This window comes from Manacus vitellinus, unplaced genomic scaffold (genome assembly GCF_001715985.3).
Source record: "Manacus vitellinus isolate BGI_N305 unplaced genomic scaffold, ASM171598v3 scaffold_6_pilon, whole genome shotgun sequence".
NCBI lineage: Eukaryota > Metazoa > Chordata > Aves > Passeriformes > Pipridae > Manacus > Manacus vitellinus.
In genome coordinates, this window is record NW_021940750.1 from 31,775,051 (window position 1) to 31,801,996 (window position 26,946).

At 38.0% G+C, this 26,946-nt stretch overlaps 1 protein-coding gene across 4 annotated transcripts in view; it reads right to left on the reverse strand.

Moving 5' to 3' along the window:
* Positions 1-26,946, reverse strand: part of BEGAIN (brain enriched guanylate kinase associated) — a 161,151-nt gene that overhangs the window by 109,666 nt on the left and 24,539 nt on the right. For all 4 annotated transcript variants that reach the window (XM_018082900.2, XM_018082902.2, XM_018082899.2 and 1 more), the window contains one exon: positions 5,264-5,292. In XM_018082900.2, the coding sequence (XP_017938389.1) occupies positions 5,264-5,277 (14 nt within the window). In that variant the 5' untranslated portion in view covers positions 5,278-5,292. The remainder of the gene's footprint in view (positions 1-5,263; positions 5,293-26,946) is intronic.

Genomic DNA, 26,946 nt, shown 5'->3' on the forward strand with positions numbered 1-26,946 from the left:
ATTGCTATGTTTGACAATCACCAAACTTAAAACTGTAGTCTTGGGCAGAGAGAGAAACATGTGATTTAGCTGCAGTCACACCTTGGATGGCAGCATGAACAAACCAGATGTGCTGAAAACAGCACTGCAGGGCTGTCACTGCTGCTGGGACTGCCTGGCAGATGAAAACAGCTTGCAAAACAAATTAAAAATGAAAACCTGTTTTACCTGTTTGAATATACGTTTGGCAGCTCTCTTATATTTTTTCTTTTCTTCTCCCTCTTTCAAAATGGACCCCAAATTCGCCCAGCTCGGTGGCGTTTTACCGCAACCTCCAGTGCCCCCAAGCTCATGGCCCTTTTACACTAGCATTTCCCTATGCTCTATTTCTTCTGAGCTTGCCCTGTTGCATCTCTTTGCTTGTGTCCTCAGCTGGGGTTTCACATCCCAGCATCAACTAGAGCCTGAAGACACTGCTGAGCAGATGGTGGAGCTGCTTCTTGCGCAGCCCTGCTGCTGTCCTGTGGCATTTTGCTTCTGTGCAAGGCAGTGGCTCCCAGCGTATCAGCTGTGGATGTGAAGACCAGACCTAGGGTAAAGTAAACCATGTTTGTTGGTTAACTTTCTGGGGAAAAAAATCCTCCCCTTGTGTTCAAGTACATGGTAAAATTAATGTAGAAACAGGCTGAGAGAGGAATAAGGACAAGGTGGGGATGGCAGGAAATTGCAGTGTGTTCATTAGCATATGAAGAGGGCTATATTTATACCAAGTACAAGGAAGGCAGCATGATCAGGTGGGCATTTAGGAAGGTATTCAAATTATCAGTAAACTCTGGCTAGAACTGCACGTGCCTCTGATGTTCCTTTTGAAAAAACTGATATTCTTTTCTTACCACAGATGAACTCAAACATGCTTGAGAAAAGTCCAAGTCTGAGAATTCAAGAGACTTGGATCAAGCTGCTGACTTACTACCAGCTGTGTGTGCAAAACAAATCACTTCGCTTTCATATGTTCTGAGACAAGGACTACAGTGAAATGAAGATGTTGCCTTGCAGCTTCCTTGAGACATAGGTCGCTTTTATCGGAGATTCCTGGATGATTAGTAAAGTGCCCCTACTGATGCTACCAAAACAAAGTAATCCTCAGTTGGGAAATACCATGATTACACCGCAAAGTAAAAAGCCAGTGTCCTTACAGGCATCATGAGCCTGGCAATTGATGGTGATGATGTGTCCTGTTTTGAGTACAGGTCAGCCTGTTGTGGATCTTGAAAGCTTAGAACTAAGAATATTGATTTATAGAGTTTCTGAATTGTCACTGAAATTTTAGGAGTGTCTTTAAAAAAAGAAAAAGCTTCTACTGAACAATATCTGTCTCCTTAAGTGGTATTTCCTGTGGAGTGAGATACTCTCCAGTATTGACTCTGGTCAATATTTTTGTACAAAATATATGTAGAGGTCTCTTCTGCCAAATCTTACATCATCTTCACTTGAAAGGTTGAATATTATAACCTGTATTTCAAGCAGGATGAAATGGAAGCAAAGAAAAAGCTGCCAGTAGTTTTTACTAGAGTTGCAGTGGAACTGGTCTTTCATTTGCACATCTAGCCATGCTGTGGATTCAATCTGACTTAAGGGAGCAGTTTCCAGAGGACTCACAATTTTGTATGCCAGCCACACAGATCTACAAAGCCTCAGACTTGGTAGGCATGTGCTTCTCTTGCATATATGCACCAAAGATAGCACATTACTGAGTCAAAATAAGATAGTATAGGTATATTTGAAATTCACTTTAATTAACCAAGATTTTCAGTCCTTATTTATAGGCATGAAAAAAGAACCAGATCCAAAAACCTGTATTTAAAAGGTTGGAGTCAGAAGTAATTAATGTTTAAAGTGACTGTATAACCATATACAGCTAACCTACATAAATGCAGATCCTCAAGAGGTTTGTGATTAGTAGTTAGCCTTACTTCTGCCTAATGTATTGGTACCTTGAGATGTAATAAACACTATATACTGCTAAGAATCGTTCACAGTGAGAAGACTTCATTGCAATAACTGATTCTTCTAGTCAAAGTTTTAGCATAAAATAGCATGTTTCCACTTCTAGAGGAAGTTGTCCCTCTGTCAGGCTAAATACTGATAACCTCCCACCTCTGTTTCCTGCTGCTCCTTCCACACATAATGCTGTCACAGCAAGCCCCTGCTGAAAAGGGCAGCATGTGACATTGCAGGTCATAGCAGCTCCTTGGTCTGCAAGGGGAATTATTACTGTGTTACGTGAGACGAATTGCATCTTTCTGGCTGGATTCTCAGTGAAGGAATGTCACACTAAGGGATGTATTAGTTTGCTGCACTATTGCTTGTGCTGCCCTGGCTCAGTGAATTTTATGGCTGAAGAAAGCATGGGTCACCAGTGGATCAATTTTTCAGGCTCCTGCATTTGCCCCTCTCTCTGAATGGGCCTGGCCACCCAGTCCTTGGGGATGTCTCAGATGCATCCCCATTCTCCTGGACTGGAGAATGTGCAAAGTGCCCAAAGACTTCCGGAGATGCCACCTTAATATATTTGGCTCTGTGGCCTCCCAAGGACAGTCAGCAGCATCTGAAAAGTGTGATTCTATGTACCTATTCTTCATATTTAAGACTTTCTTCTCTTGAACTGCATTGTGGAATGCAAACCTGTATTTCTCTAACCCTGAGGTTTTTCAACCTGGCTGCGTTGTTCTGTGGTTATCCACCTTGCTCCTCTTCTATTTCTATAACAAGGCTTTGGTTTGTTTCCTCTTTGCTCATTCCAGACCCCCTTTTCCTCCCTCTTTCACACGAGCCTTCTACCCTCAGTGCACCCCAGCTCCATGACTCATGTGGACTCACCCTCTAGCCCTTGGGCAAACGCCATCCCCGGTGATATGGGATGGTATATCCTCAGCTGTTAGCAAAAATAGAGTGGGGAAAGAGTTGGACACAGGAGACAGGGCAAAACAAACTCAAGTATTATGTAGGAATGTCTTTTTCAATGATGTTACACTGGTTTCTACATGTAGCAAAAAAAAAAATCCAACCAAACTTCTTTCCTCCAAGCCTGCCATTTTTCTCTTTTTTCTTTCTTTCTTTTCCAAGCTTTAGATTATCTCTCTTCATGACCTGTGGTTAAAACACAGGATAGTTTGTTTTTACCTGGGTGCCAGACTTGGATAAATTTAGAAAAAAATCTAATTCTCTCATGGCTTTAAGTTCACCAGCTATTTAAAATAATGACTCCAGATAGTTTCCTTAAAATGCTGAGGATTCATTTAGTTTGTATCCAAGAGAATGACTGTAGACAGGGAGCCTGGAAAAGTTTGGGATGGAGTAGTGCAGCTTCTGCCCTGGGTCCTGCCAGATCTCTCCCAGCCCAGCTCTCTGTTCTACCCAGGAGCACAGAGAACCCTTGCACTGGCTTTGCATCTGCTTGGGTGATGGGGACAAACATCTGTCAGAATTAACTTCTGCACATAAGAACTGTTAACAGAAAATGTCTCTAACAAACTCCTGAGAGAGCCTGATTTTTCTCTTTTTGGAGTTACAAGCTAAGCTCCTATTTCCTCCAGTGGGGCAGTATGGGCTTTTCCATCTATGTAGTACCCAAGGAGTACTGAGGTAAGGACTGCTGTGTGGCTGACACCTGCAAAATTACAGTGCTAGGAAAATGGAATGTTATGGATATTTATTCTCATCAAAGCAAATTCTTTCTTTTTCTTTCAACACATTCCACTTGTTCTCCTGGGCTGTGCAGCCCATTATTGCAAATGTAGCAAGAGCTTGTCTATTAAAAGCAGAGGCCAAAGTATGCTCAGGAAAGTATTACAAGTACTGTATTGCATTTGTGCACACCTGCTTATCATGCAAACATGTAAATATATATTTGTTTGCATCTTCTGAGAGAGTTATTCATGACATGAGGGTGCATATATCGTAGGTGGTCTTGTTTGGAGTTTTTACTAAACACAGGTCCATGCACTGAGGCACTTTCTCAGACATTACTCAGGAAAAACTCACAGCTTTAACATTATAGTTCTTATATACATGCAAATTCATAATACTTTGCACGGCGTTTTTCTTTCAGTACTTTCATTGTCATGAGACACTACAAAATATGTTCAACTGAAGTGCTTTAAAATATATATTCTATTATAAATTTTCAGACGTCTTCAAGTTGACTGTAAGAGATTTAACCTCCTTTTACTCAAAAGAAAGACAGGATTCTGTTTCTAGCCCAGAATTCATGGAGCACTTGGTCAAATTTCTGTCCTTTTGCATTTGCCACTTCTTCCTCAAGTATTTCTAGATTCTAGAACTTTTCTGCATTTCTAACTGCTCAGGATAGCCATTCCAAACTGAAGGAAACGAAAAAGTTGTTCTTGGACAACAGTTGACACTAACCAGAGTTACCAGGTTCAGAGAAGGAATTAGGGCTTGCTCAATAAAAACAAATAAGATCATAGCCAGTGGTTTTGGTTAAGAAAATAAGTTCCAAAAAGTATTGAAAGGGTAGTAAAAAGTTCAGCTCTTACCTATCACTTTGAAAATGTGTTAATAGATAAGATTTTAGTAATTTTAAATTTATTTATTAAAAAGGGCTAGAATGCTTTCTTCTTTCTTTTTCTTTCTCAACAACATACACAAAAGCAATATCCCCCAAAGCAGACTTGCACTAGGACATGAGATGGAAAACTTATGTTATAAAACCCATCTCCTTTTGCTTAAAGCAGGGAGATGTGCTGAGAAACTGGTACAGTATGACAACATTTTAAACACAGAGGAGACAAGATTTATCTGGCTGGTATACAATATAAAACAAAAATCGAACACCAGTGTTACAGTGCTATATTGAAACAAACCACAGTAATTAGATGCTTTGAAGTCAAGCCTATATTTTCTTCAGCTTTTTCATGAATTATTGATCCACTTTCCTCATTAAATGGAATGGCAAGCTCTTGCAGTAAATGGACAAGTGGCTACAACATTTATATAATCAAATATGCTCTGCATCTGGCAATAAGACATGTTTGTGAGTAAAACATCCTTTCTGAATTGACATCCCTGCGAAACAGATTTACTAGAACAATCACATTCCTTTTCTTTTGTCTCTATAGCACAGCTTGCCTTGCATCATCATACAATCCAGTATTTTACTCTGATCGTATTAAGCAAAATATTTTCCAAGAGCCTGTTTCGTGCACTGTGCAACAGAACATTTCTTCTCTATAATGAGATGTAAATAAACCGTCTCACTTACCTTATTTTCTCCATTTCTGCTGCAGAGGCCTACAAGAAATCAAATAATAGGAGCAAGTGAATGAAAGAAAACATTCACTCTGCAGATTTATGCATAGTTAAGGCTTTCCGAATGGTTCTCGGCAAGTGGCTACAAAGCGCCGGCAAGCGAACCCCACATCTGCATTAGCCGAAAATAACACTGACAGCTGAAGTGGGGAATAGAGCCGCGCGCGGTGGGAGCCCTGTATACCCACGAGCCATGGGCACCAGAATGACTCAGTTGTAGCGCTGAGGCAGAAAACGGGGAGGGAGAAAAAAAAAAAAAAAAAAAAGCAAGCAGCAGCAAGTAACAGGTTACTGTGCCTCCTGGGTTTCCGAGGGAAAGTTGAAATGCGGTGCTACCCTCTGCGCGGTGGGCATGGCAGCGGGCTGGGCTGGCGGGGAACGACAGTGACTTCATCACACGTGAATTTGGAGCTCAATTCATCGTCTTTCACAGAGCCCGACAGATGGAAGGACACAAGCTTGCCTTCTTAGTGGGAGTTTCGAGTAATCAAATTACTTTCCCCGAGTAATACACTATCTTGACAATTAACATCTCAATGCATGGAAGCGTTTCGTTAACCCTTTCGCTGCTGCTGACCCTCGCTGGAGATCCCAGCCCCGGTACCTCCTCCGGTCCCTGCCCCGCCGCGCCAGGCTCCCGTTAACCCTTTGCCCGCGGCTCGGCTCTCTCAGAGAGAGAGGCTCTCCTTGCACCTCCACAGACCCGGCACAGCCGTGGGTGGTCATTGCATTAACCTGCCTGGTTTCTTTTTGCCGTATAGACGCTGTAAATCCCTACTTATCTATAGCATGGAGACTCATTAATCTCTCTGACATTACTTATATCAAAAGCATAGTCTTGTTAACCCTTTGGCTTCTTTTTCATCATTATCTTGCACAGATCCTTAATAGCTGCTCCCATTTCATTTCAGCACAACACTGACACAAAATCTCATCAATCCTCCAAGTCCTGCTTCATTGTAACTAAGGAATGAGCACTCGAGCAATCCTGCAATCTCCAGAGCCAGATAAATCCCAGCATCACAGAATCTCTTATTTATACTGAGAGCATTGACCATTAATCATGAACACTTTAAACCTTATTGATTAATGGCTAACAATCATATCTGAGTATGAAATAAATTAAAGATTAAAAATAGAGAAATGTAAATTTAATCAGTTAACCAGCAGGAAATTTGTCAAACTGCCTACTAAAACATCCCAAGTGACAAATTGTTGGTACTTCATTGGGTCACAGGTCTTCCCTCTTTCTCATTTACTTTTGATTTGCTCACTAGATAAGCTATCAGTCAGGTTGGTGTTTGCATGGTAATTTTTGATGACAGACATTAAAGATTTTAGGCATTCACCATAACTTGATATGTAGGAAACCAGCTGCAGGAAAACCCCTCCTCAGTTTCTAGTAACATATGTAATACATGTTTACATGGTCCTTGTAATGTCTGTTGGAATCACAAGGTTGCCTGTGATAAATCTCAGATTTTGAGATTAAAAATCTAACCTAGGCACCCATAACTTCTCTTATTTATATCTATCCATTGAATCCATGCATATTCAGTGGTACGCAGGAAATAGTTTCAACATCACTGATCAGAAAATGAACCACTCAGGCTTTCTCCCCAGGCGTGAAAAGCTACTGGCAGACCCCATGAACTTGCCAGTTTGGCTCTCCAGAGATGGACTTTCATAAACTGTCCTAATCATCATGTTGCTGTCATTTTGGGGAGATTGGACATAGTTTTCTTCAGGGCTACTTACTATTGCTTTGCCTTGAACTCTGGGAGTCGCCCAAGAAGGCAGGGTACTTAGAGTATCTGATTTCAGAACTTCTGTTGTGGCAATATCTGCAGACATAAGGGGAAGCTACCTGGCCTTGCTATTATCTAGTGCTTTGAATATTGCTGCACTCATGGGGTCAGTGTGGGGGTTGCTTTCTGTGACTAAAGCAAAAGATGGAGAAGAGAAGCTGTAGATTGATGTTCTGGTGATATTCATCTGTGAATGCAGGTGAGTCATTGGCTGCCAATCCTGACAGGAAATTAGTGGGGGAAAAAAACCACAGCAAATGTCTAACACCAAAACAAACAAGAAACCTAAACCAAGCTGCAATTAATTTTTTTTCTCTGTCAGGGCTGTTTTTTTACCTCCTCACAGTAAAAGCTGTTTGTTTCCTGTAACAGGGTAAATTTTCTTTTGGACCAGCAAGGATGTTCTCCTCAGCCTTTCCTTGACAGTCTGTGAAGTAAAGAGATGGTTTCTCTCTGATGTGGGAACAATGGATTCATACCAGTCCTCCTCAAGAAGAATCCTCTGACTCAGGTCAGAGGCCTTTCTGAGCTGCAGCACTGCAATGTAACTGCTCTGTTACATCTTTTGATGGGGAGTAACTTCTAGTAAATAAATAGGAGCACAATAGGACTAGAGTTTGTGTGTTCTTCAGGGGAATGCCCTAGCTCTCAGACTAGAGTCAAATGAGTATAAGAAACTAGAAACAGTGAAAGAAAAGATAGGAGCATCTGTAGAAATATAGCTTTAATTCCAAGCAGTTTATTTTCTCAGAGAGTTGTGTTCCTTAGGAAGGTCCTTTTTTATCCCTTTTTTTTTGTCTTTTCTTTTTCTTCTTTTTCTTCCTTTCCTTCCTCTTCTCCCTTTTTTATTTTTATTTTGTTTCTTTTTTCCCCAAAAAAGCCTTAGCAACTCACAACTATTTTAAAAGTCTGTGGTTTTCTGAAACAGCTCTGTTGCCACAAGGTGACATTTTTACTAAGGCAAAATTGCTTTTCCTAGCCAGATCCCTGCCATTGATTTAGCCTGTGGAAGTTTAGAGGTTACATCATCCTCCCACTGCTCTCTATGAAGTCTGAAATATCCTACTAAATTGATCTTAAACTATATTCTAAACAGCTCTGAAATGACCAGTTTTATGACCAATCTTTTCCTGAAAGTCTTGTGGGACATATTTCAAGCAAAAAGAGTGAAGTAAAGGTTGGTGTAAGAATGTCCTTAATGTTATGCCATTCATAAATTGCTGCTTGATAGTGTGTTGATTCATTTCAAGTAACTCCTGATGCCTAAACTGAGCAGTGATTGAAGCTGTGTGATTTTTTTAAATGAAATATTTAAAATTAAAGCAGTAATTACCTTTAATTACAAAAATATCAAATGTGACTTATTTACCTGTTGGTTTTTTTATTTTTTAAATGATATCAATGCAGTGTGACTAAAGAATTTATTTAATCAGCCTAAAAATAACAATTTTTGCTTTCAACAAAAAGCTTGGCCTACATTTTCATATACAGTCTCTTACTTAAAATACTGAGACTGGTTTGAAGATTTTACTTTTTACGGAAAGACTTGGTGTGGCAACTTTGCCTGGAAGGACTTTCGGGCGATACTTAAAAGTACTGGTAGAGACCTGATTTTTTTTCAAGTTTTTGAAGGAAGCAAGTGTAAAACAACTGGACTACCAAGACTCTCCTTTTCTGGAAGTGCTGAACATTTAAAAGTCCATTTTGGAGCAGATATTAAAAAAAAAATCAGCTATTTTTTTAATATAATCCCCACACACACACTTATTCTAGATTTCAGGTTGATATTTCTTGATATTCTTTGAGAACAAAGTCATTTGCTGGCTTGGATGAAAGCATGGATGCTGTTAATGGAAACCCTAGGAAATCTAACTGTGGCTTTTTTCCCCTTTAGGATATAGTTATTGTTTTTCAGACAGCATGACAACCTCAGTTGTTTTCAAGTCAACAGTGTGAATGAAGAATACTGTGATCCCCTAATTTTTTCTTTCCATGTATCATTAATGAGTCAAGCAACTTCAAGACGATGGCAGAATGTTGTTAGTCACTGACATACATAAAATTTTATATAGCATTATATATATTCTTTGATATTTTTGTTATATGATCAATGTCTATAGTATTGATTATTGAACAAAAACCTTTTTAAACAAAATAAAAAGTTGTGCTGATGGTCTATCTATCATTCTATTCAGTTTAAATTGTGTTTATGTTTTATTTCCTCTCCTGTATAATCACTTTCTGAGGGACAAGCAATCATGAGATTTCAGATCTTCCAGATGTCTAATGAAATTTCCTTCCCCTAAGATCTTGATGTTAATAATTTTCATCTTTTTGCATCTTCCTAATGTATGTGTGAAAAAAGAGGGGTACCCTGGAGGTGAATTTTTAATTTTAATTATTACTTTTTGGAAAGAGCTATTTAGTTTTAGAGGGAGGGAAAGATCCAGAGCCTGGCTCAGTGCTCAACAATTCTTCCCATTGTGTTCAGTGGACTTTGGATTGGGATGTTGGCTTGTTGCTACCAAATGCACAAGAAAAGAAAGAGTAGCAGGAAGTTACTCATTCAGTCTGTTTTTACTCAGGCTTATTTATTATTGTGGAAGTTACTTTTATTTCTGTGGTGGAGAAAGCTGTAAATTAGAGTTCACTCACAACTAAAGTCATCTGGACTTCTGGCATATTTATAAACTGCCACATGTTTTCAATCCAACTGTATTACTTCAACATTTCTTTTGTGCTTGCAGTTGTACTAAAGTTTTATTGATAGGAACTGCTGTGGTCCTTTTCCTTTCTTTTCCTATAGAGTACAAGAGTTTAAAAATTACAGACCATATAATTTAATAGGATCAATCTTTAATTAGACTCTCAATCAATTTTCAGAGATTTCTTTTATAGGTTTTAAGGTATCACAAGCACTGACAGAAGAAAGACTAAAATTTAATCTGTAGAAACTTTAATAAAACTGGAGGAAATGTCCTCCTGCATTTGTTTTGGCTTCATGTATTGAGGGTATCTGATAGATGTTTACAAAAAAAGAAGAATCTCTCTATAAAACTCTTGCCTGAAATTGTCATGGAGATACATAGAAAATTGAGTCCAAGTCTCCACAGTTGCCACTCTAATAGATACATACTGTATTAGATATCTTTTTCAGAAAGCACGTCCTCCAAGTGTATCTCCACACCATGGGCCATAAAGCACCTCCAATATTCTCAGACCATCTAAAGACAGTCAATATATTAAAGGTGAAGAAGCTTAACACTGAGGGAAGAAGGCAGAAGATGCCAAGACTAACAGCTTATACCCCTACAGTACTAAGGAACTCGTTGGGACCATTGGACATTTTCCCTTGGGAAGAGGAACACCACACATATTAGAAAGAATGGGAGGGTTTCATTCAGCTGTGTGGGTTCTGCATGTCTGACATGAGGAAAAGCATTAGTCAACCAGTTTAGGCATAAGTAACAACAAGTAGGTCATCCCAAATCTCTCAACACCACCACTGCACACTCCCAGCATTCCCTCCCTATCTGGGACCAACTTCTGATGCTTCCTAGGGTGAAAGAATAAATCCTCTGCAGCAAAATTAAATGATAAATAAAAAATCAGATGTTTGGGACTAACTGCATACAGCAAATATATGGAATAAATGGACCTAACTCAGTAAAGAAATATATAAATTATCTTTTTAATTCTTAGAGCAGATGTCTAAGTTCAACACCCAAAATTTTCACACTGTACCAGAGCATCACTACTTTGTCATGCAATGTCCATAAGGCTGCTGGGATCCATCTTGAAACAGCTGGATTTGTTTTTCCCCTCTGTTTTTCTGAACACTAAGCTGATTGAAATGAGAGAGTGATTTTAACCATGTTAAATTTTGTATGACCAGTTGTCTGTTTGATGTTGTACCAATTTTATGTTTAAAACTCATCACTCCCACCTTATTTTTACATGACCATATGTATTTATGAAGAGATGTTTTATCCGAGAAGGAAAATAAGATGTGATTCTTTGACTGCTCTCAGAAGATCATACTCCTTTCCCCTAGTCATTTCAGTATCCCTTCTCTGGATCTGTTCCAAAAGTACCTTAAATCTGATTTGAAAGTGGGTGATCAGAGTCTATATCATGTACAAACCACCTTGGCAGTACCTTGTATAATAATGTGAATGCTTCAGCGACTCTAAAGAAAATAATCTGCAGTACATCTTAGGCTTGTCTCAGATTCCTTGTGGTTCTCTCACACTGGAGGCTCGTAACTGTTTTACAGTCTAACAGTACAATTAGATCTCTCTTTCTCTGCTGCTGCCAAGTGATGAGCTCCATAACATGAAATCTTTATGTGGATGGCTTTGTTTTAAATTAAAAATCAGTTTCCGTTACTCTGCTTATAAATACAGCAGTTCTTACATGAGCTTCCAAGTTGTTGGCAATACCTCAGAACTGGTGAGCACTGAGCCTTGGAATACCTTTATTATTTATGCAAACCTCTTTATTGGCTCAAAGTTGCTAGCAAGTATTTGCAACAATGTATGTCTAAAACCTTCTTCCTAAGTTCCAATAACCCCTTCCCAACCTGACAGACTTCTTTTTTAACATATTATTTTTTTGTTTTACATACAGTTTTCATTCAGGTTAATAATCTTGAATTACTCTCCATTTTATAAATTTTAGACAGTAATTCTCAACTGAGTACTTTATGAACTGCTTCATGCAAATCTAGATAGATCATAACTCACTCCTTGAGTATGAAATTGCTTCTCTTAAAAAAAAGTTACCTGTGCTAAAATATTTGTTTTATGCCACTTCTCTGCATCCTTGATTGCTCAGCTTGCTTGACCATGAAGCCTTCACTCCACTTCGTGTTACATTTTCTCCTTACCACTTAGAATATATTTGTACCATCTCACACAGTGAAAAGCTTTGCTTCTGAGCTTGCTGTTTCATGTGTCAATTGATCAGGATTTTTGGCTGGGGATTACCACAGGATTCTTGATATCACCAGAGTGAAGTCTTAGTTTGAATCTGCTTTAATTATGGTTTCTGTTAACAGAAGATTTCTGTTAAACCCTCCTCATCCTTACTCAGATATCCTCCAATTATTCCCTGTTCGCTATCATTCTTACTGAAGGATGAGGTAGGGAATTCCTTTAATAACTGGGCAATGTCTAAGTCATCCTGAACTTCTGTTTGACCTTCAACATACAGGAAGTCTTCCATCTTTTTTATTTTTCTGTCTGTATGGTTGAAGACCTTTTCAGAACTAGTGTATTAAAAATAATTTGTAAGTTCCAACTTCATTGAAATTTTGACTGAAAGAGACTATGGAATAATCACAACAGAAATAAGATAAAAAGAAATACTGGAAATTTTTCTCAGAACAGATGTTTAAATCCTCCGTGACACATACCGTATGTGTGAATGTGTGTCAAATAACCACAAATTAAATTGAAACTGTAACCTACTTCTCTTTTACATGGCTGGGAAAACATAGCATTCTCAAACTGTTTTATTTCCTAATATTTTAGAATCATTGTTTTGGTTCCTTAGCTTCATTTTCACTCTGTAAAGTGTCAGAGCTAGAATCCCAACAGGAGTAAATTAGCAGAGCTCCAGTGAAATCAAGTCTTGCTGATTTATACCACTAGGTGTTCTGCTTTTAAGGGGCTGTTTCCATGAGTCAAGCTGATTTCTGTCATACCCGGTAACCTCAAGAAGCATGAAGTGTAGTAGTCCCTCTCAAAAAATGGTCCCAAAAGAATCTACACCTCTTCTCCATGCCACTTGGCACACCATCCACTGAAACCTTAACAAAGACTATTAAAAACAGGAGCCTTCCTGCCTTAAAATGACAGTTCAGACTTCACTTGAATTGTTCAGTATACTTCTCAATCAGATTATTTGAAGCTATGCATTTAACTAATGTGTTTAAAAGCTTGGTTTTTATTAAAATAATCCTTGTAGTCATCAGAATGAGGATCCACAGTGCTGGGAGCTGTACAAAGTGCTCATATGAAGAGGAAAACTGTTCCCAGGCAGTCTGACCAACTGCAATAAAGACAGATATGTACACTATTTTTGTTTCCTTTATGATGCAGAGACACAGCAGCGCTTGTGAGAACAGATCAATGAGCTGTTTTCTTTACAGTTGTTCAGCATCATATGATGCCACAACATTACAAAAGGGTAGAATAGTGAGGTGAAGCCACACTGCTTGCCCAACTGACCCTCTGTACACTTCAGTTCCAGCTAGCATGACTCTAGTGTGACCCCCACCAGCTACAGTGTAATTGTAAATATTGTGAGTGGAGACTGAGGAGCCAGAGGAAAATGCAATCTAATTGACTAAACAGAATGTATGTCTCTTAAGCTAATACATAAGACTACTGACTGGACATTGCCAGTATACATATATGGGTGACTATAATACAGACATTCATAACTGCAATTACAGACATGATATTAAAGCATTTAGCTACAGGACTTGTCGTTAAAAAAGCTCCCGTTTGCCAATAGAGATTAAAAGTGATATCTGAGACAGTCAGGAGGAACTGCAACATCCTGCTGCACTGACTCCTGACTGGTTAAGGATGACTTCCTACTGAGTGGGACCAAAGGTTGGGTTGTTATGACCCAGGATGGCATATGAATTCTAACATAGCTACTCCTATGAATTTCTGTGATTGCATCTTTATACCTCTACATATGTCCCTACATAATGAAGATGTTTTGTTCATGAATGTTGACGACGGAAGGTGGGAGAGAGAGATGAGAGGGAGAGCAGATCTGCAAAATTCATACATCCTACACTTGTAGAACTCTGTTTGTTACAAAACATGCATTTTATGTTTTAAATACATCTATATCTATCTAGGTGATAAATCATATGGGGTCCTGTTAAATAAAACTTCCCTTTTCATTCTTTTTATCATGGTGCCCTGTGTTCAGCACCATCCCCAAAAGAAAGGTTCAGAGGAAGGCAAGGAATGCTAAGACAGCTGAAAAACTTTCTAACCAAACTAAGAATGTAATCAGTAAAGATTTTTTTTTTCCAAACAGGGCAAGAATGGCTGTAAAAAGAAAGGAAATTAACCATTTTTCATGTTGAGGGTGGATTGAATAGGAAATAATGGATTCAAGGTGAAGACAAAAATGTGGAGAAAATGTTGGGGGGATTATTTTAATCACAGAGATAGTTTTGCACCAAGGGAATTTCCCATAATAACTGTGAGATGTCCCATAAAGATTGGACAAATTTACATACAACTTCCCTTGGGGCAGGAAGACAGCCTAGACACCTTTCATGGTCCCTCCTGAGTCTTCTGAGCCCACAAATAAAGGACAACATAAATCAGTGTAAATATTTCTTCCACAAACAGAATTTTCCTATGCTTTACTGCCTTCAACATGAGTCAGTTCCTAAGGCACCACTGCTTCCCTGGTACCCATACACTTGGGAGTTGAGTAAGTATCCTAAAAGTAGGATATTTGTGTTCTTGACTTTTGTCACTTATGAACTTGTCTGTGGACAGGGAAGAGTAAAATAAACAAGGTGCAGCTATAAACCCAGACAATATCACAGATATTTTCTTCAAAAGAAAGACGAATTTCAAAGCTTTCACTTCTCCTGTCACAGCACTGGTGGAAAACAGTATCTGTTTATTGATTCCCCCTATTTTTCATCCTGCTTCCAACCAACGTGGGGCTTCAAAGTCATACCGGTGGTGCTACATCTATTTCTGGAACAACAGTTGTTCCAGTGAATAAAAAGCCATGGCCTATGATAGATCATTTGGATTTTTGCCTGTAATTGTTTAAGAGAACTTTACTTAAGCAATAAAAGAATGAGGCCAGAGAATAATATTAAGGAGATCTTTGATCTTCCTCCTTCAAACCAGTCTCTCTCTTTACCAAAGGAATAGGATCTTCCTAATAATATTATGGATGAGACAAAAAAATCTCCCCAAACCCACGGCAGACTAGAAGAGAATTAGGAAGTTACTTGAATCAAATGAACTTGTTCTAGTCACCACTTTGGCTTATATGCCAGGAAAGTATAAATATGGGAGATCCTATTCCTAGAAGTGCTGTTTGTTGATGCTGGTTTTCTTTTTACATCAGTGAAAAACCTTCTTGGTGCATTTTTGCCCTCAGTTTTCTTAGGATACAAGCAAATTATGCACCTGTAAAACAAGCATGTCTCAGTCTTTCTCTGTTAAATTATTGTGTATTCTGCTGTCCACCTAGAGGTGAAGAGATGATGAGGTATCATTATATATTCGTAATATATATCTATATAATATATAGATGTATTTATATAGAGAACTCACTGAGAACCTTAAGATGGTGAATATTTATTGCCATAAAATTAATCTGCTAGATAAGATAGAAGTATCTATTTTACAGAAAGCTTGAGTTCCTTAGGGCAGTCCTAAGTCCAGACAGTGCTGTTAAGAGGTAGAACAGACTGCAACTTTACTCTCCCAAACCTCCAGCTGATTTGCTAACTACTTAATCTATCTCTTTCTTCACTACTTTTTAGGCGGGGTATGAAAGTAAGAAAAGCTTTTGCCAGCTCCTCTCTGCACTCCTGCCTAAGAGCCAGCCAGATACTCACCCCGGTATTGTCTAGTAAGTAAGGTAAGGTATTTCCTAATGTGCAGTGATTTTTGTTTCTGCAAAGCCACGATATTACTGGTGTGCTGAGTCCACTGGTGTAATTGTAATAATTTTAAGTATAAGGTGACTTCTATGCTGTACTTGGATGGTGTCTTAATTGCTACAGGGTCATAAGAGGTCTTTTTATTTTCACTGCACTGTGCATTAGCATTCTTCTCAGAGGTTCTTTTCTGAGAGTTTAAAGAAGTCTGTTCTTACTCCTACACAAAACGTGGAATTGTTAGGCTTTACTGTGGAGACATTAAATCAGACTCTGGAGATTCCTTTGTCGAAAAGGAAGCTGTATTGTTAAAATTACATCTGGCTTTTGCACGTGTCACGTTTCACGGGAGCATTGAGCCTGTATTATCTAGTGGCTTTGCTTGCAGTCTTTCTTCACACAGTGCTATTTTTAGATTTTCATACTGTTGGAATTCAATAGTCTAGTTGTCAAGGCAAGCAAGAGAAGATAGTTAAGGCTGAATTTGTCAATGATTCAGCCATGTTCATTGCTACTATTACTATATAATCTTACCATAGTGGGGGACAAATACCACATTCAGGACATTTAATTGCATGGAACTGTCAGATTTTAGATTGAAATTATAAAGTACTTAAATATAATTACAGACTGGGTTTGAATCATTACAGAATAAGTAGAAGGTGGGGGAAGTTTTAGTTTTTCTGAAAGGAATGACAGTCACCTACACTGTGACTTCAGCTAGAATTTTGCCCTTTTTTCCTCTCTCATGACCATTTTGTCTCCACAGGAACTTTTGTTCAAATACCCTTACAGTTACAAGAGGAGAAAAAAGTTTGGTTGTAGTGTTAGATGAGGACAGTGAAGGATCAGATCAGAACACTGTTCTGACCAGGTGTATGTTAAGAAGTGAAGGCATTTGCAGTTAAACAGTATCAGGATTGAAATCCATGAAAACCTGGCTCCAGTGGGCTACAAATTGGGGTTTAATATTCTGATGTTACACTGAATAACTGAAAAGTCATGAATGAGAAAATAGACATTATTCTTCGTAGGTGAATACCTTTGTAATGCATACCTATTTAAAGAGTACTAAAGGCAATGATCCAGTAGAGCATAAAACCCATATAGAGTTCTCATCACAAGGGTTATTTCATTGAAAATAGTGTGCTCTTTGGCTTAGCAGAGCTCCTGGGTCATAAAGAATACAGAATTTCAAAGATCACCAAATTATAAACCTCAGTGACTTCTGATTTCCAAGATTCTTACTATGCCCTTTCAGTCACTGTAATAAAATCACTCTGATTTAGCAGATATGGGATATTTCTTTTAATTAAGTTAAAATTAGGAGATGCAATCAATGTGGCAAAAACTCCACTGTGGCACTCCTGTCACTGAGTGCATATATCCTGAGATCTTTAGGTGCTGGGGAGACCAATGAACTTGCTGTTGCCAGAGCTGTAAGATGGGATGTCCCAAAGCTGCAGGTGGTAAAGGTGCTAGTTTGAGGTTGCTCTGGGTGCAGATAGTCTAAGGCAATGGAAATGGCAAGGGTGGGGATGGCAAAACTTTCCCTTGGAACTGTCTTAAATGAGCTCAGCACTTTCTGTGCTGGCAGAAACTTGTCAGCACAATGAAAACAAGTTTCTAGATATCAGACACCCAAGGTATTAGTGATTAAAAAAGGATTTAAGGGTGGTGTATTATAGACACAAGATAAAATACCTACTTGGAGAAATCCAACAACCCTTAAATTTTCCTGTTCTACAAACTTAAGCTTGAATCACAATTCTAAAAAAATAAGCCATAAACTTCAGTTGTTTGAGTGCTGTCTGGCAGGAAAACCTGATTATTGCCAGTTTGCTCTTTGCAGTGTGAAAGATTTGCAGGACGAAGTACCAGTTTCCTAGCAACCATAGATCCTCTAAGAATCTTCTCTTTGATAGTTCTTAAAATATGTTAATGCCACTAGATAGTGCAAAATAAAACATTGGAATCCACACCTAATGAAAGGAGGAATTTTGATTTATATCTTCAGTCCAGAATAGCAATGCAGTAGTCGACAACTCTAGCACAGTTCTGACAGTGACTCAATCCAGTTTGGGTTGCTAACCATTTTTGTTTTGCTTTTGTTTAATTAGATTATTATTACTAAATCCCAGTAGTGCAAAAGCTTATACACATATAACTGGGTATATGAGTAGTCCCAACTTCATGTGACAATTTATGTGTTTAATTATTTGCTGGACTGAAGATTTACCGCCAGAATTTCAGTGGGCAATATTTTAAAGGACTGCTCTCTCTTCCCCTGTTTATCTACAGGCATCTTATTAGGAGATTATTCTCTGACAATCTGTTATACATATGCTGAGAAATAGAGAATCCAAATCTTGAAAGCAAAGTTCAAAGCTCACATTCTCATGGGAGGTTTTGATTCAGCAATTATGTTGTCCTCAGAGCATCTACAGAGTGCGTCACCCCTCCAAAATGCAGTAAATCTTTAAGGGTGAAACCCAGAGAGCAGGAGGGAAATAAAATAGGAGCAGGCATATTAATCAATTCAAATGCCTACTACAAGGGACAGCTGCAGTGGTGTGCCAAGAGACATCAAAAGGGCTACACAGATGTAAGCCAGCCCAGGATGCAAGACTCTGCATTTAATGCAGAATCCCAAAGGATTTATTCATGATGCTGCATTGCTATTTTTAATGAATGAAGCACGAAGGACCATAGTGCCAGGCAGAACTTATTGGAGGGGATTGAAATTCCAGATTTCTGACAAACGGGGAGGAGAGTTCACAAATGTTTTTTGAAAGGGATTGTCCCCCCTCAACTACACCTTTCTGAAGAGACAGAAGAATTGAGAAGAATTGAAAGAAGAACAAACTGTATTAAATAGGTTGTCAGGAATCATGAAATTAGCAAAAATGGATCTTCCCTTATGGAGTTGTGCTATAATGAACACATTTATGCTAAGCCTCTGAAGGGCAGTTGAGGTAGTTAGAAAAAGAGTAGCATTTCTCATCCACTTCTACTGATTATTGTCTAAGGGCTACAGAATCTTATTAGTTTGGTCTTTATTACATTTGTTATAGAGGCTTCACTTAGAGAAAAAAGGCTTCCCCATATTCCTTTTATAGGCAAAGGACAACTGGCCATTTGTGGTCAGAATATCTGATTGGCTTATTTGAGAGTAAAAAAAGAGTTGATAGAACAGAAGTGAAGTATATGAGAGGCAACGTCACGTCTGTCTCCTCCAGAGAAGCCCTGCCTGAGCTCTTGAGTGGCAGAAGAAGGGAACTTTCCTTCTATTTAAAGCATTTCTATTTGTAGCATATTGAAAAGAGCTGCCACTAATTTCTATTCATGTAATCAGTAAGCAAAGCTACAGTAAAGTGGAGAGGGATTCTCCAGGTAACAAAGTCCTCTGTAACTGAGGACTATGGCCTTCTTTTGAGTATTTATAAAAAGGTACTTCTGTATCTTCTAGACTTCTGAAACTGCTAAGGAGTATTGCAGACATCTGATTGTTTTCTTGTATGGAGCTCTGACATTTAGAATCTTTTTTAAAGTTACTGCAAAGGCAAGGAAATTTCTTTCTGTGAGTTCTCTGATGTGTGCTGTCTGGAGGTACAGCCACTCAGATGATTATTGCAATGGTCTAAAAGGAAAGCTTTTTACAAACTTTATTTATTTATAAGTGAGATTATAAGTGAACAACCAAGATCATAAACAGGCCTAAAATATTTATCTATTTTTATCCTGCCCCTCAACTAGCAAAAAATGATGGTAGATTTTCATGACTTTTTTCTCTATTCAACAAGGCTTTCTTTCTTTCTTAATACATGCATCATTATTTAGCACCACAGTACAACTTGCCCCCACATCAGGGAAGTTTGATTTCTTGTTATATGGCAGACATATTATACAGACTGTCCTCTTCTGTGACCCCATATGATTTCTGAGCCACAGACCATATGTGAAGCAGTGCTATTGACCAAGGTCAGTCACTCTTCTGTTCACATCCCCAGGGGCTGCTGTTGAGACAAGAAAAAGGGACTGAAACATAAGAAGAGCCTATCAAAAGGCTATAGAGAGAAGAAGAATGGTGAGGTATCAAATAATGACAGCCTACACCTGCAAACACATCATGTTGTACTAAATAAATTTGTAAGAGCAGTATTATTGCCTTAAAAATGTGTCTTCCAGTGCTTTGCTAGGCTAATGGTTTTCTGATGAATTCCTGACAAAGAGGTGTGGAATGGAGAGTTTCTGGCTTTTCCCAAACTGCAGGGACATTACAGAACTGCTCTCTTTCACAAGAGGTCAACAGAAAGTCACTGAATTCTGAGTGGTTGTAGAAGACATGCTTTTAATATGGGCCAGGGAAAGTTCTCCCTTGCCAAGTGGCAATGAAAGAGACTGAGCAGGCCACAGCAGAGTGACTTCAGCCAGAGTGTCCTCATTAATTACTCCAAAAGACCTTCTGGATACATACAAATGGAAAAAAAATGGGAGTCAAGGAATTTGCTCCACTGCCACCAGAAGTAATGTTTTGAGAGTGGGTTTTCTTTAGTTGTTATTATTTCAGAGGGGGTGGGCATTTTCTGAACTGTGTTATGCCCATCACTGCTTTAGGAGAATGGCAGCTTTGGGCATCAGAAAGACAATTGCGTGGAAATGAACAAGGATAGTCACTTGGAGAGACTCAAGGATATTGCACAGGCTTGAAGAAACAAAGAACATCTAAGTGAGACCCTAATAAATTAATGAACAGTGTTTTATAAATAGTTTCCAGTCAAGGTTACATTAAGACATAGTAACTTTTAAGAAGACAACTAAAAAGGGAACTAGTGTCTCAAACACCAAAGGGGATGTTAGAAACCTTGGTTAAATTCCTTCAACTACTTCATATTTCCTTTTCAGTAAGCCTCTTGAACACTACTATTGCAAGGATAATTAACTGCATTCACATGTGGAGGTTAAAGGTCTAAACCCCCGTCTATCTTAAAACATAGTGTACTTGCACTACAAAAGTCACTGTTTCTTCTTGTATATTTATGTCACAATCATGCAATGACAATTGCAATCATAATTCTATTTCAGTTAGGAAAGCTGTATGATTACTGCACTGTTTTCATGAAAAAGATGAGGAGAATACAGCTCTTAAAGATTCAACCTGTTAAGCTCTGTAAAGTGAAATATATTTGGTCTCTACCATAGGTTTTGTTTTCCATTTAAATTGAATTTTTGTATCAAAGAGGGAAGATGTTGCTGTGGTTCAAGACTTCATTTCATCTAGCTTCACAAATCTTGCTTTTCAACTCATTCTTTGAGTGACAATGACTAGACAGGAGATGGATTTGTGACTTAGTGTCTCTGTATTGATACCTGTGAAATAAAGATTGTAAACAGAGCTTCACAATATCACAAATATGCAGAGAGAAGAACCAATGACTGTGAAATCTTCAGAGGCAAAAGGCGATGGACTCAGTAAAAAAACCACAGGCAGTGTCATATTTGTAAAACACTTATGCCTGACTATAGCAAGGAAATGGGGCATTAAATTAAGTATAAATTAAAGTGAAGGGAAATTTATATTGAGTGGTCCTTGGAGTGACAATACAGTTGTGAACATCAAGCAGTAAAATAATAGCTCTTGTGTAGAAATAAAAAAGGGGAGGCTATGCATTTGCCAAATGCTTTGTAGCAAAGTAGAAGGGATTTTAGTGCTAAAAATGTTCTTGAGACATTAATCGGACTGATAGACTGGGGACAGGCACACTGACAAACAGTAAAGCATATAAGCAACTACAAGCTATGTAGGGATAAAGAGATTTCTGGATGGCCAAACTAAAAAGAATCACAGTGAGAACTTCAAGGTAGAGTATTGTCATCTCATACAGTCTTACATTTCTTCTTTGAACAGTGTAAACATGAGGAACTGAGGGAAGAGAACCAAAGAAAGAAGAATTGTCACCAGTGTGGCAGAGTAGAGAATCAAGGCAAGTAAAAAAATTGCATGAAGCATAAAATTAAAGAGAGAGAGATAACTAAAATGGGGAAGGATTAAAAAAGAATATATCTAGAAAATCTAGGAGTAAATGGAAAATATAAGGCTAAAAAGACAAAATAGAAATTTTGGTATACAATATAAATCTAATGACATTATTGTAGTCAACATACCAAGAGCCTTTTTTCACAAACACTACAGGAAAATATCAGAGCCAGTCAGAGAAAACCCATCCTATGATGTTCTTTTACAGCTGGGGAAGGATCTAAATTTATAGACTGAAATTCTGTCTCTATTGATCTCTGTGGGATTTTTGCTATTTGATTCAACTGTTTTCAGAATTTCATCCAACGTCCTCTGGGGTAGGGAATTTACTTTAGCTTCCAGTTTGGTATTAGTATTTATCAGTGAGAGGATGACATCACTCTTCTCTCTCTTAAACCAAAGGGAATAGCTAGGGTTTGTCTGTAAGCCTGTACTGTTCAGACATCACTAGGAAAGGGCTGTTGGGATCACCTCCTCTTTCAGGCTCCAGTGAGCAGTCTAGCAGCCTGGCTTTGACTACAGAGCCAAATGAACCCTCAGAAAGAAATATTTCATACTGCCAGGTCATTCTTTCAAAAAGAAAAACTGCCTTTTTCTCTTTAGAGCAGTAACTGACACATATTAAATGAGCTAGTCAAGTTTTACAGGGAGAATTCATACATTTTATTACACCAGTTGGTACTTCTGAAAAGCAAACAGAAAAGCCATGACATCCTTGAGAATTTATTGGGAAAAAATAAAGGTTTAAACACAAAAAGTCTTTTTTGTTGTTGTTTTCTTCCTCCTACTGTATCATTTGGCCCAGTAGAATTTCTGTTTTCCTGCAAACATTTCCTATTTATATCATTATATTTTCAAAGCTACAATAGCCCTGCAGAAATGTATGGCATGGATGTTGAGTATCCTTCCCTTTTTGGCTACCACTGTACCCAGTTGTCTTCAGCTTGGTGATGACCTACACACTCTTGTCCTTGCTAATTTTCCACATCAGTGGTCACCAGAGGTGCATTTTGAAATCCAATGCTCATGGTGTAGCATTTAAACTAAAAGTATTATCCCTAATGTTTCACAAGAAAATGTATAAAGTGGCAAAGTGAGTGATTGTGGAATAACTCATAAGTAGGAACCAGCTTTCTAATTCCTGCCAGGTAGAATTTGGTTTATACCTTGCTGCCTGGGATTTATATACCTTCAGACAAATGTCTAACTTCACTCTGATTCCTACTGATCTTTTAGACCTTCAGATGGTTTTGTGACAATGAGCTCCACATGCAACTTTATTTAAAAATCACTTTTGATCAGTTTTGATCTTATTGCCTTTCTGTGTCATTTAAGTCTTTCATTCTTGCATTATGAAAGTAGAAACTGGAGCACCTGACAATCATTTTTCTAACCATAGTTTTGTATATGTTTCTCCTAAACATAATGCACTCTTTTTGCTGTCTCTTGTCTAAAGAAGTCTTTTAGCTACTTTTAGTTCCTCTGTTTTAAAAGCTTTCTCTTTCTGATTGGTGTTGGCAAAATGATGAGAATTCTTTTCTGTACTCTAGACCAGGGTTATACGGTCAGAAAATTACATTCTCTCCTACCTACTTTTTCTTGACTACAGCAGTGTCCAGAAAATCTTCCCACTGGGTTTTCCATGAGGCTTTTTTGTTTTGTTCCTGTCTTCTTCCCCACAATAAATTTAGACTTCTTGTCGCCAAGCACTCTTGGATTTGTCAGTACTGAACTTTGCCTTCCCTTGTGCTATATCTTCATGCACCTGTGTTAGTTCTTCTTGAAATCTATTATCTACTGATTTCTCTGAATAAGTTTGTGCATCTTTAAGGATTTTTCCCTTCAGTTTTCATCTACTTTTTTTACATTGTTGCTGAAACATGACTCAGTAGTCACTGTGTCAACCTAATATTAGCCTTTAACTTTTATTAACCTTTTGGAATATTCAGTCTTACAATTTCTAGTTCTTAGCTTGTTTTGAATGACAACAACATTTTACTTCTCTCTAACTCCTTTCTGACTCCTTGATTCAGCTAATAGAACCACATATTCTACACAAAGCTCCCCAGGAACCACCAAATGTAGCACATGAAATCCTCTAGAACTACTTGGCGAACAGTAACTTTAAGAAGCCTTTGAGAAGGATGCATTGCAGAATTACACACCAGGCAACCTTGCCTCTGGTCTGGAATGGCCATGGAGCATATGCTCTTTGAATCCATTTCCACATACACGAACTTCTTCTGTCACAAGATAATTCTTGTGTCTCCAGTGGCAGCTTCAAATTTTTCTCAGTCTTTCTAACACTAGTCTTGCTTTACTCTGTGCAAGGAGGTGAATATACTTCTTTAACATTAACAACTCTTTAGTATTAAATCCAGGTAGGATTAGGTACTTTTCAGCTAAATAGTCAGAACTCCTTGACCCTCAGCTGACTCTGTCTTACAGTCTCCTAGTCTAAATGTACGACCTTACCTTCCTACACCTGGATGTATAATTTTATCATTTACTGTTTAAATGTTCTTTCAGTAAATTAGAAAGGAGATCACTCTGTCCTGATCTCATTCTTATTTGTCACACTATGAATGTTTTCATTGTCCATGAATTAATCATGAAAGGGTTTCCTTGCAATCGCCAATGAAAAGTCTTAATATTCTTGGACTTGATTTCTGAGACCCTTGTAAGGTGATTTCATCTGAAACAACTCTTTAGAGAGTTGTTAGCCTGTTCTGTATTCACTGCAAAAATGTCTTATTGCTATTGTATAGCTTCATAAATTTTTTCAAAGGAAAGCATCATGTCATATTAAATAAAATATCCCTAACAGACTGCTACAGTTGCTCTTTTAAATTCATTAGTCCTTTGGGCAACTTTGGCCAGAGTGTGAAGCTGACATTTTCTAGGTTTGGAAATATCACAGTACTTCTTATCAGTGATGATATTTTATAGAACTTTGAAAAAGACCCCAGTTTAATTATTTCCTTCCAACCTGCTGTGAATATGCAAAACTCAAACTGAGAAATCAGATTTTACGATTATTTAGAATCATAAACTGAGACTCAGGTTCTGTGAGGACTATCCAATCCCTCTTTTTGGGGGTGTTCTTTGATTATGAATCTTAGTTGTTAAGGCTGGAGACCTGACTGAAGTACATTGTGTTTCCTTCTGCAATTGGCAGCTGAATTTTCATTCCAATAAAAACGACAGGACAGTGGTAGGAGAGAGAGTGAAATCCAAAGTCTCAAATGACAAAGATTCAGGACTACTGGGGACATGTGAGTATAGAAGCACAGAAAGTTGCCTGAAATTAACACCAGACAGAAGAAGACATAAAATTTTCTACTTAAAAATGTGGCTAATTCAGAAGGAAAAGGGGGTTAAGGAAGGAAATGCAAAAATATATTACATTATTATTATTGTTGTAGTAGTTGTTGTTGTTGTTATTTTTATTTAGAATCTGTAATCAGATAAACACCCTGAAGGCAAAGCATCATTAAGGAAGAACTACTGAAATTTCTACTTAGAAATCTTGATACAGTTATGTCAAATTAAATTAAAAAGGTATTTTAAAAGTGTAAACAAGATAAAGAAAGGCCTATTCATAAAAGAAAGAGACTTTTTCCCAGAAGAACCAAAAGGAATGGAATCATAAGTTCTTTAAAAGAAAATAAAAAAAAAAAAGGGAAAAAATATAGTAGAAGCAGCAGCATTTTTTTTTTAGAACTTTTTTAAACTGAATGTGGCAAAAGATTACAAGTCTTCTAAATAATAGGTAGAGTTTTAAACGAACTATTGCTTGGAAGACATTCTTACCTCTATACTAAGCAGCTAAATAAATTATCAAATATAAGGCTGTAAAGTTCTGAACATTTATCAAAATATTTCAAATCAATACTGGATAAACTATTAAGAACCAAAGTCATAGGAGTAAACTATTTTTAACAAAAGGGAATTCTTAGCACTCTTTATCATCAAAAATTAAAGCATCTAATTCTTGGTGAAATCATGCAAACCATGTTGTCTACAAAGTTGTTAGAAATGTTGCCACATTTTCTCCCTTGGCTCCAGAAAGGAAAAGCTGCATCATCCTTTTCCATTAGGAAACTAAAGGTTCAGATAAATGTGACCTCCACGGCATGTACCCTGCTCCCTGATTCCTGTATAAACTTTCTCCCAACAGGAGCTGTAACTGGACAGTTCTCAAGGCATTTCAGGACTGAGCAGCTCAGGTGCAGTGCTCAGGTGCTGATGAGATGAGGAGGGTGTATGGCAGTGGGGGTTTGAGGTGATCTGAATCTGCCTCCGCCTCCATGGGAGAGACAAGCTTGTGAGAGATGCTGCAAGCTTACTTGGCTGCCAGGCTCACCACCTCATGTGTGATGAGATCCCAGGGAAACCATCACCATCGATGTCATGGGAATCAATCCTGAAGATACTTCATCTTACCTCCAAGCAGTATCTGTCACATGAATCTCGTCCAGTTTTGGTGATCAATTCAAAGAATGAGGATGAGTGGTGACTCCAAGTACATGCAATTATTTTTCTGCCTGTTTTCATTTCATTGTTTAACACATCAGGAAGAACACTCCCTCACAGTGAGTGCTTGCAAGATTAGGTTCTCAAGCCCTACTACTTTACCTTTAACTTCACTTCTCTGTAATGAGTAGTCGACATAATGTATTACACATTGATAATAACAGCACACGTATCATTGGACTTCTTACGTACAGCATTTGTCTTAATTCTTAAATCATATTTTTCCACAAATAAATAGAACTCAGTGATAGATAATTTCAGGCTTTATTATTCAGGCTGACCTGATAATTTCAGGTCAGAAGTTCATAAAAAGCTATAGTTCTTTTACTGCTTCTTTTCTTCCCCCCTAGTTCTCTTTTTTGTTTTCTTCTTTATTATTTTGAAAGGTTAAGGATTATTATAAAACAGTACCATGGCTGTCAGTTAACTTTTAATGTGTTCTGTTAAGTGGAGAGAGGTAGGGATACATCACTGAATAAAGAGAATTTATTTGAAGTACTGTAGGCCCAAGGTGAACACGCAACACCCCATGGCACCAGTGGTAAATAAAAAATGCAGAAGGAGTAGGAGAGAAGCAGAACTGTGCAAAG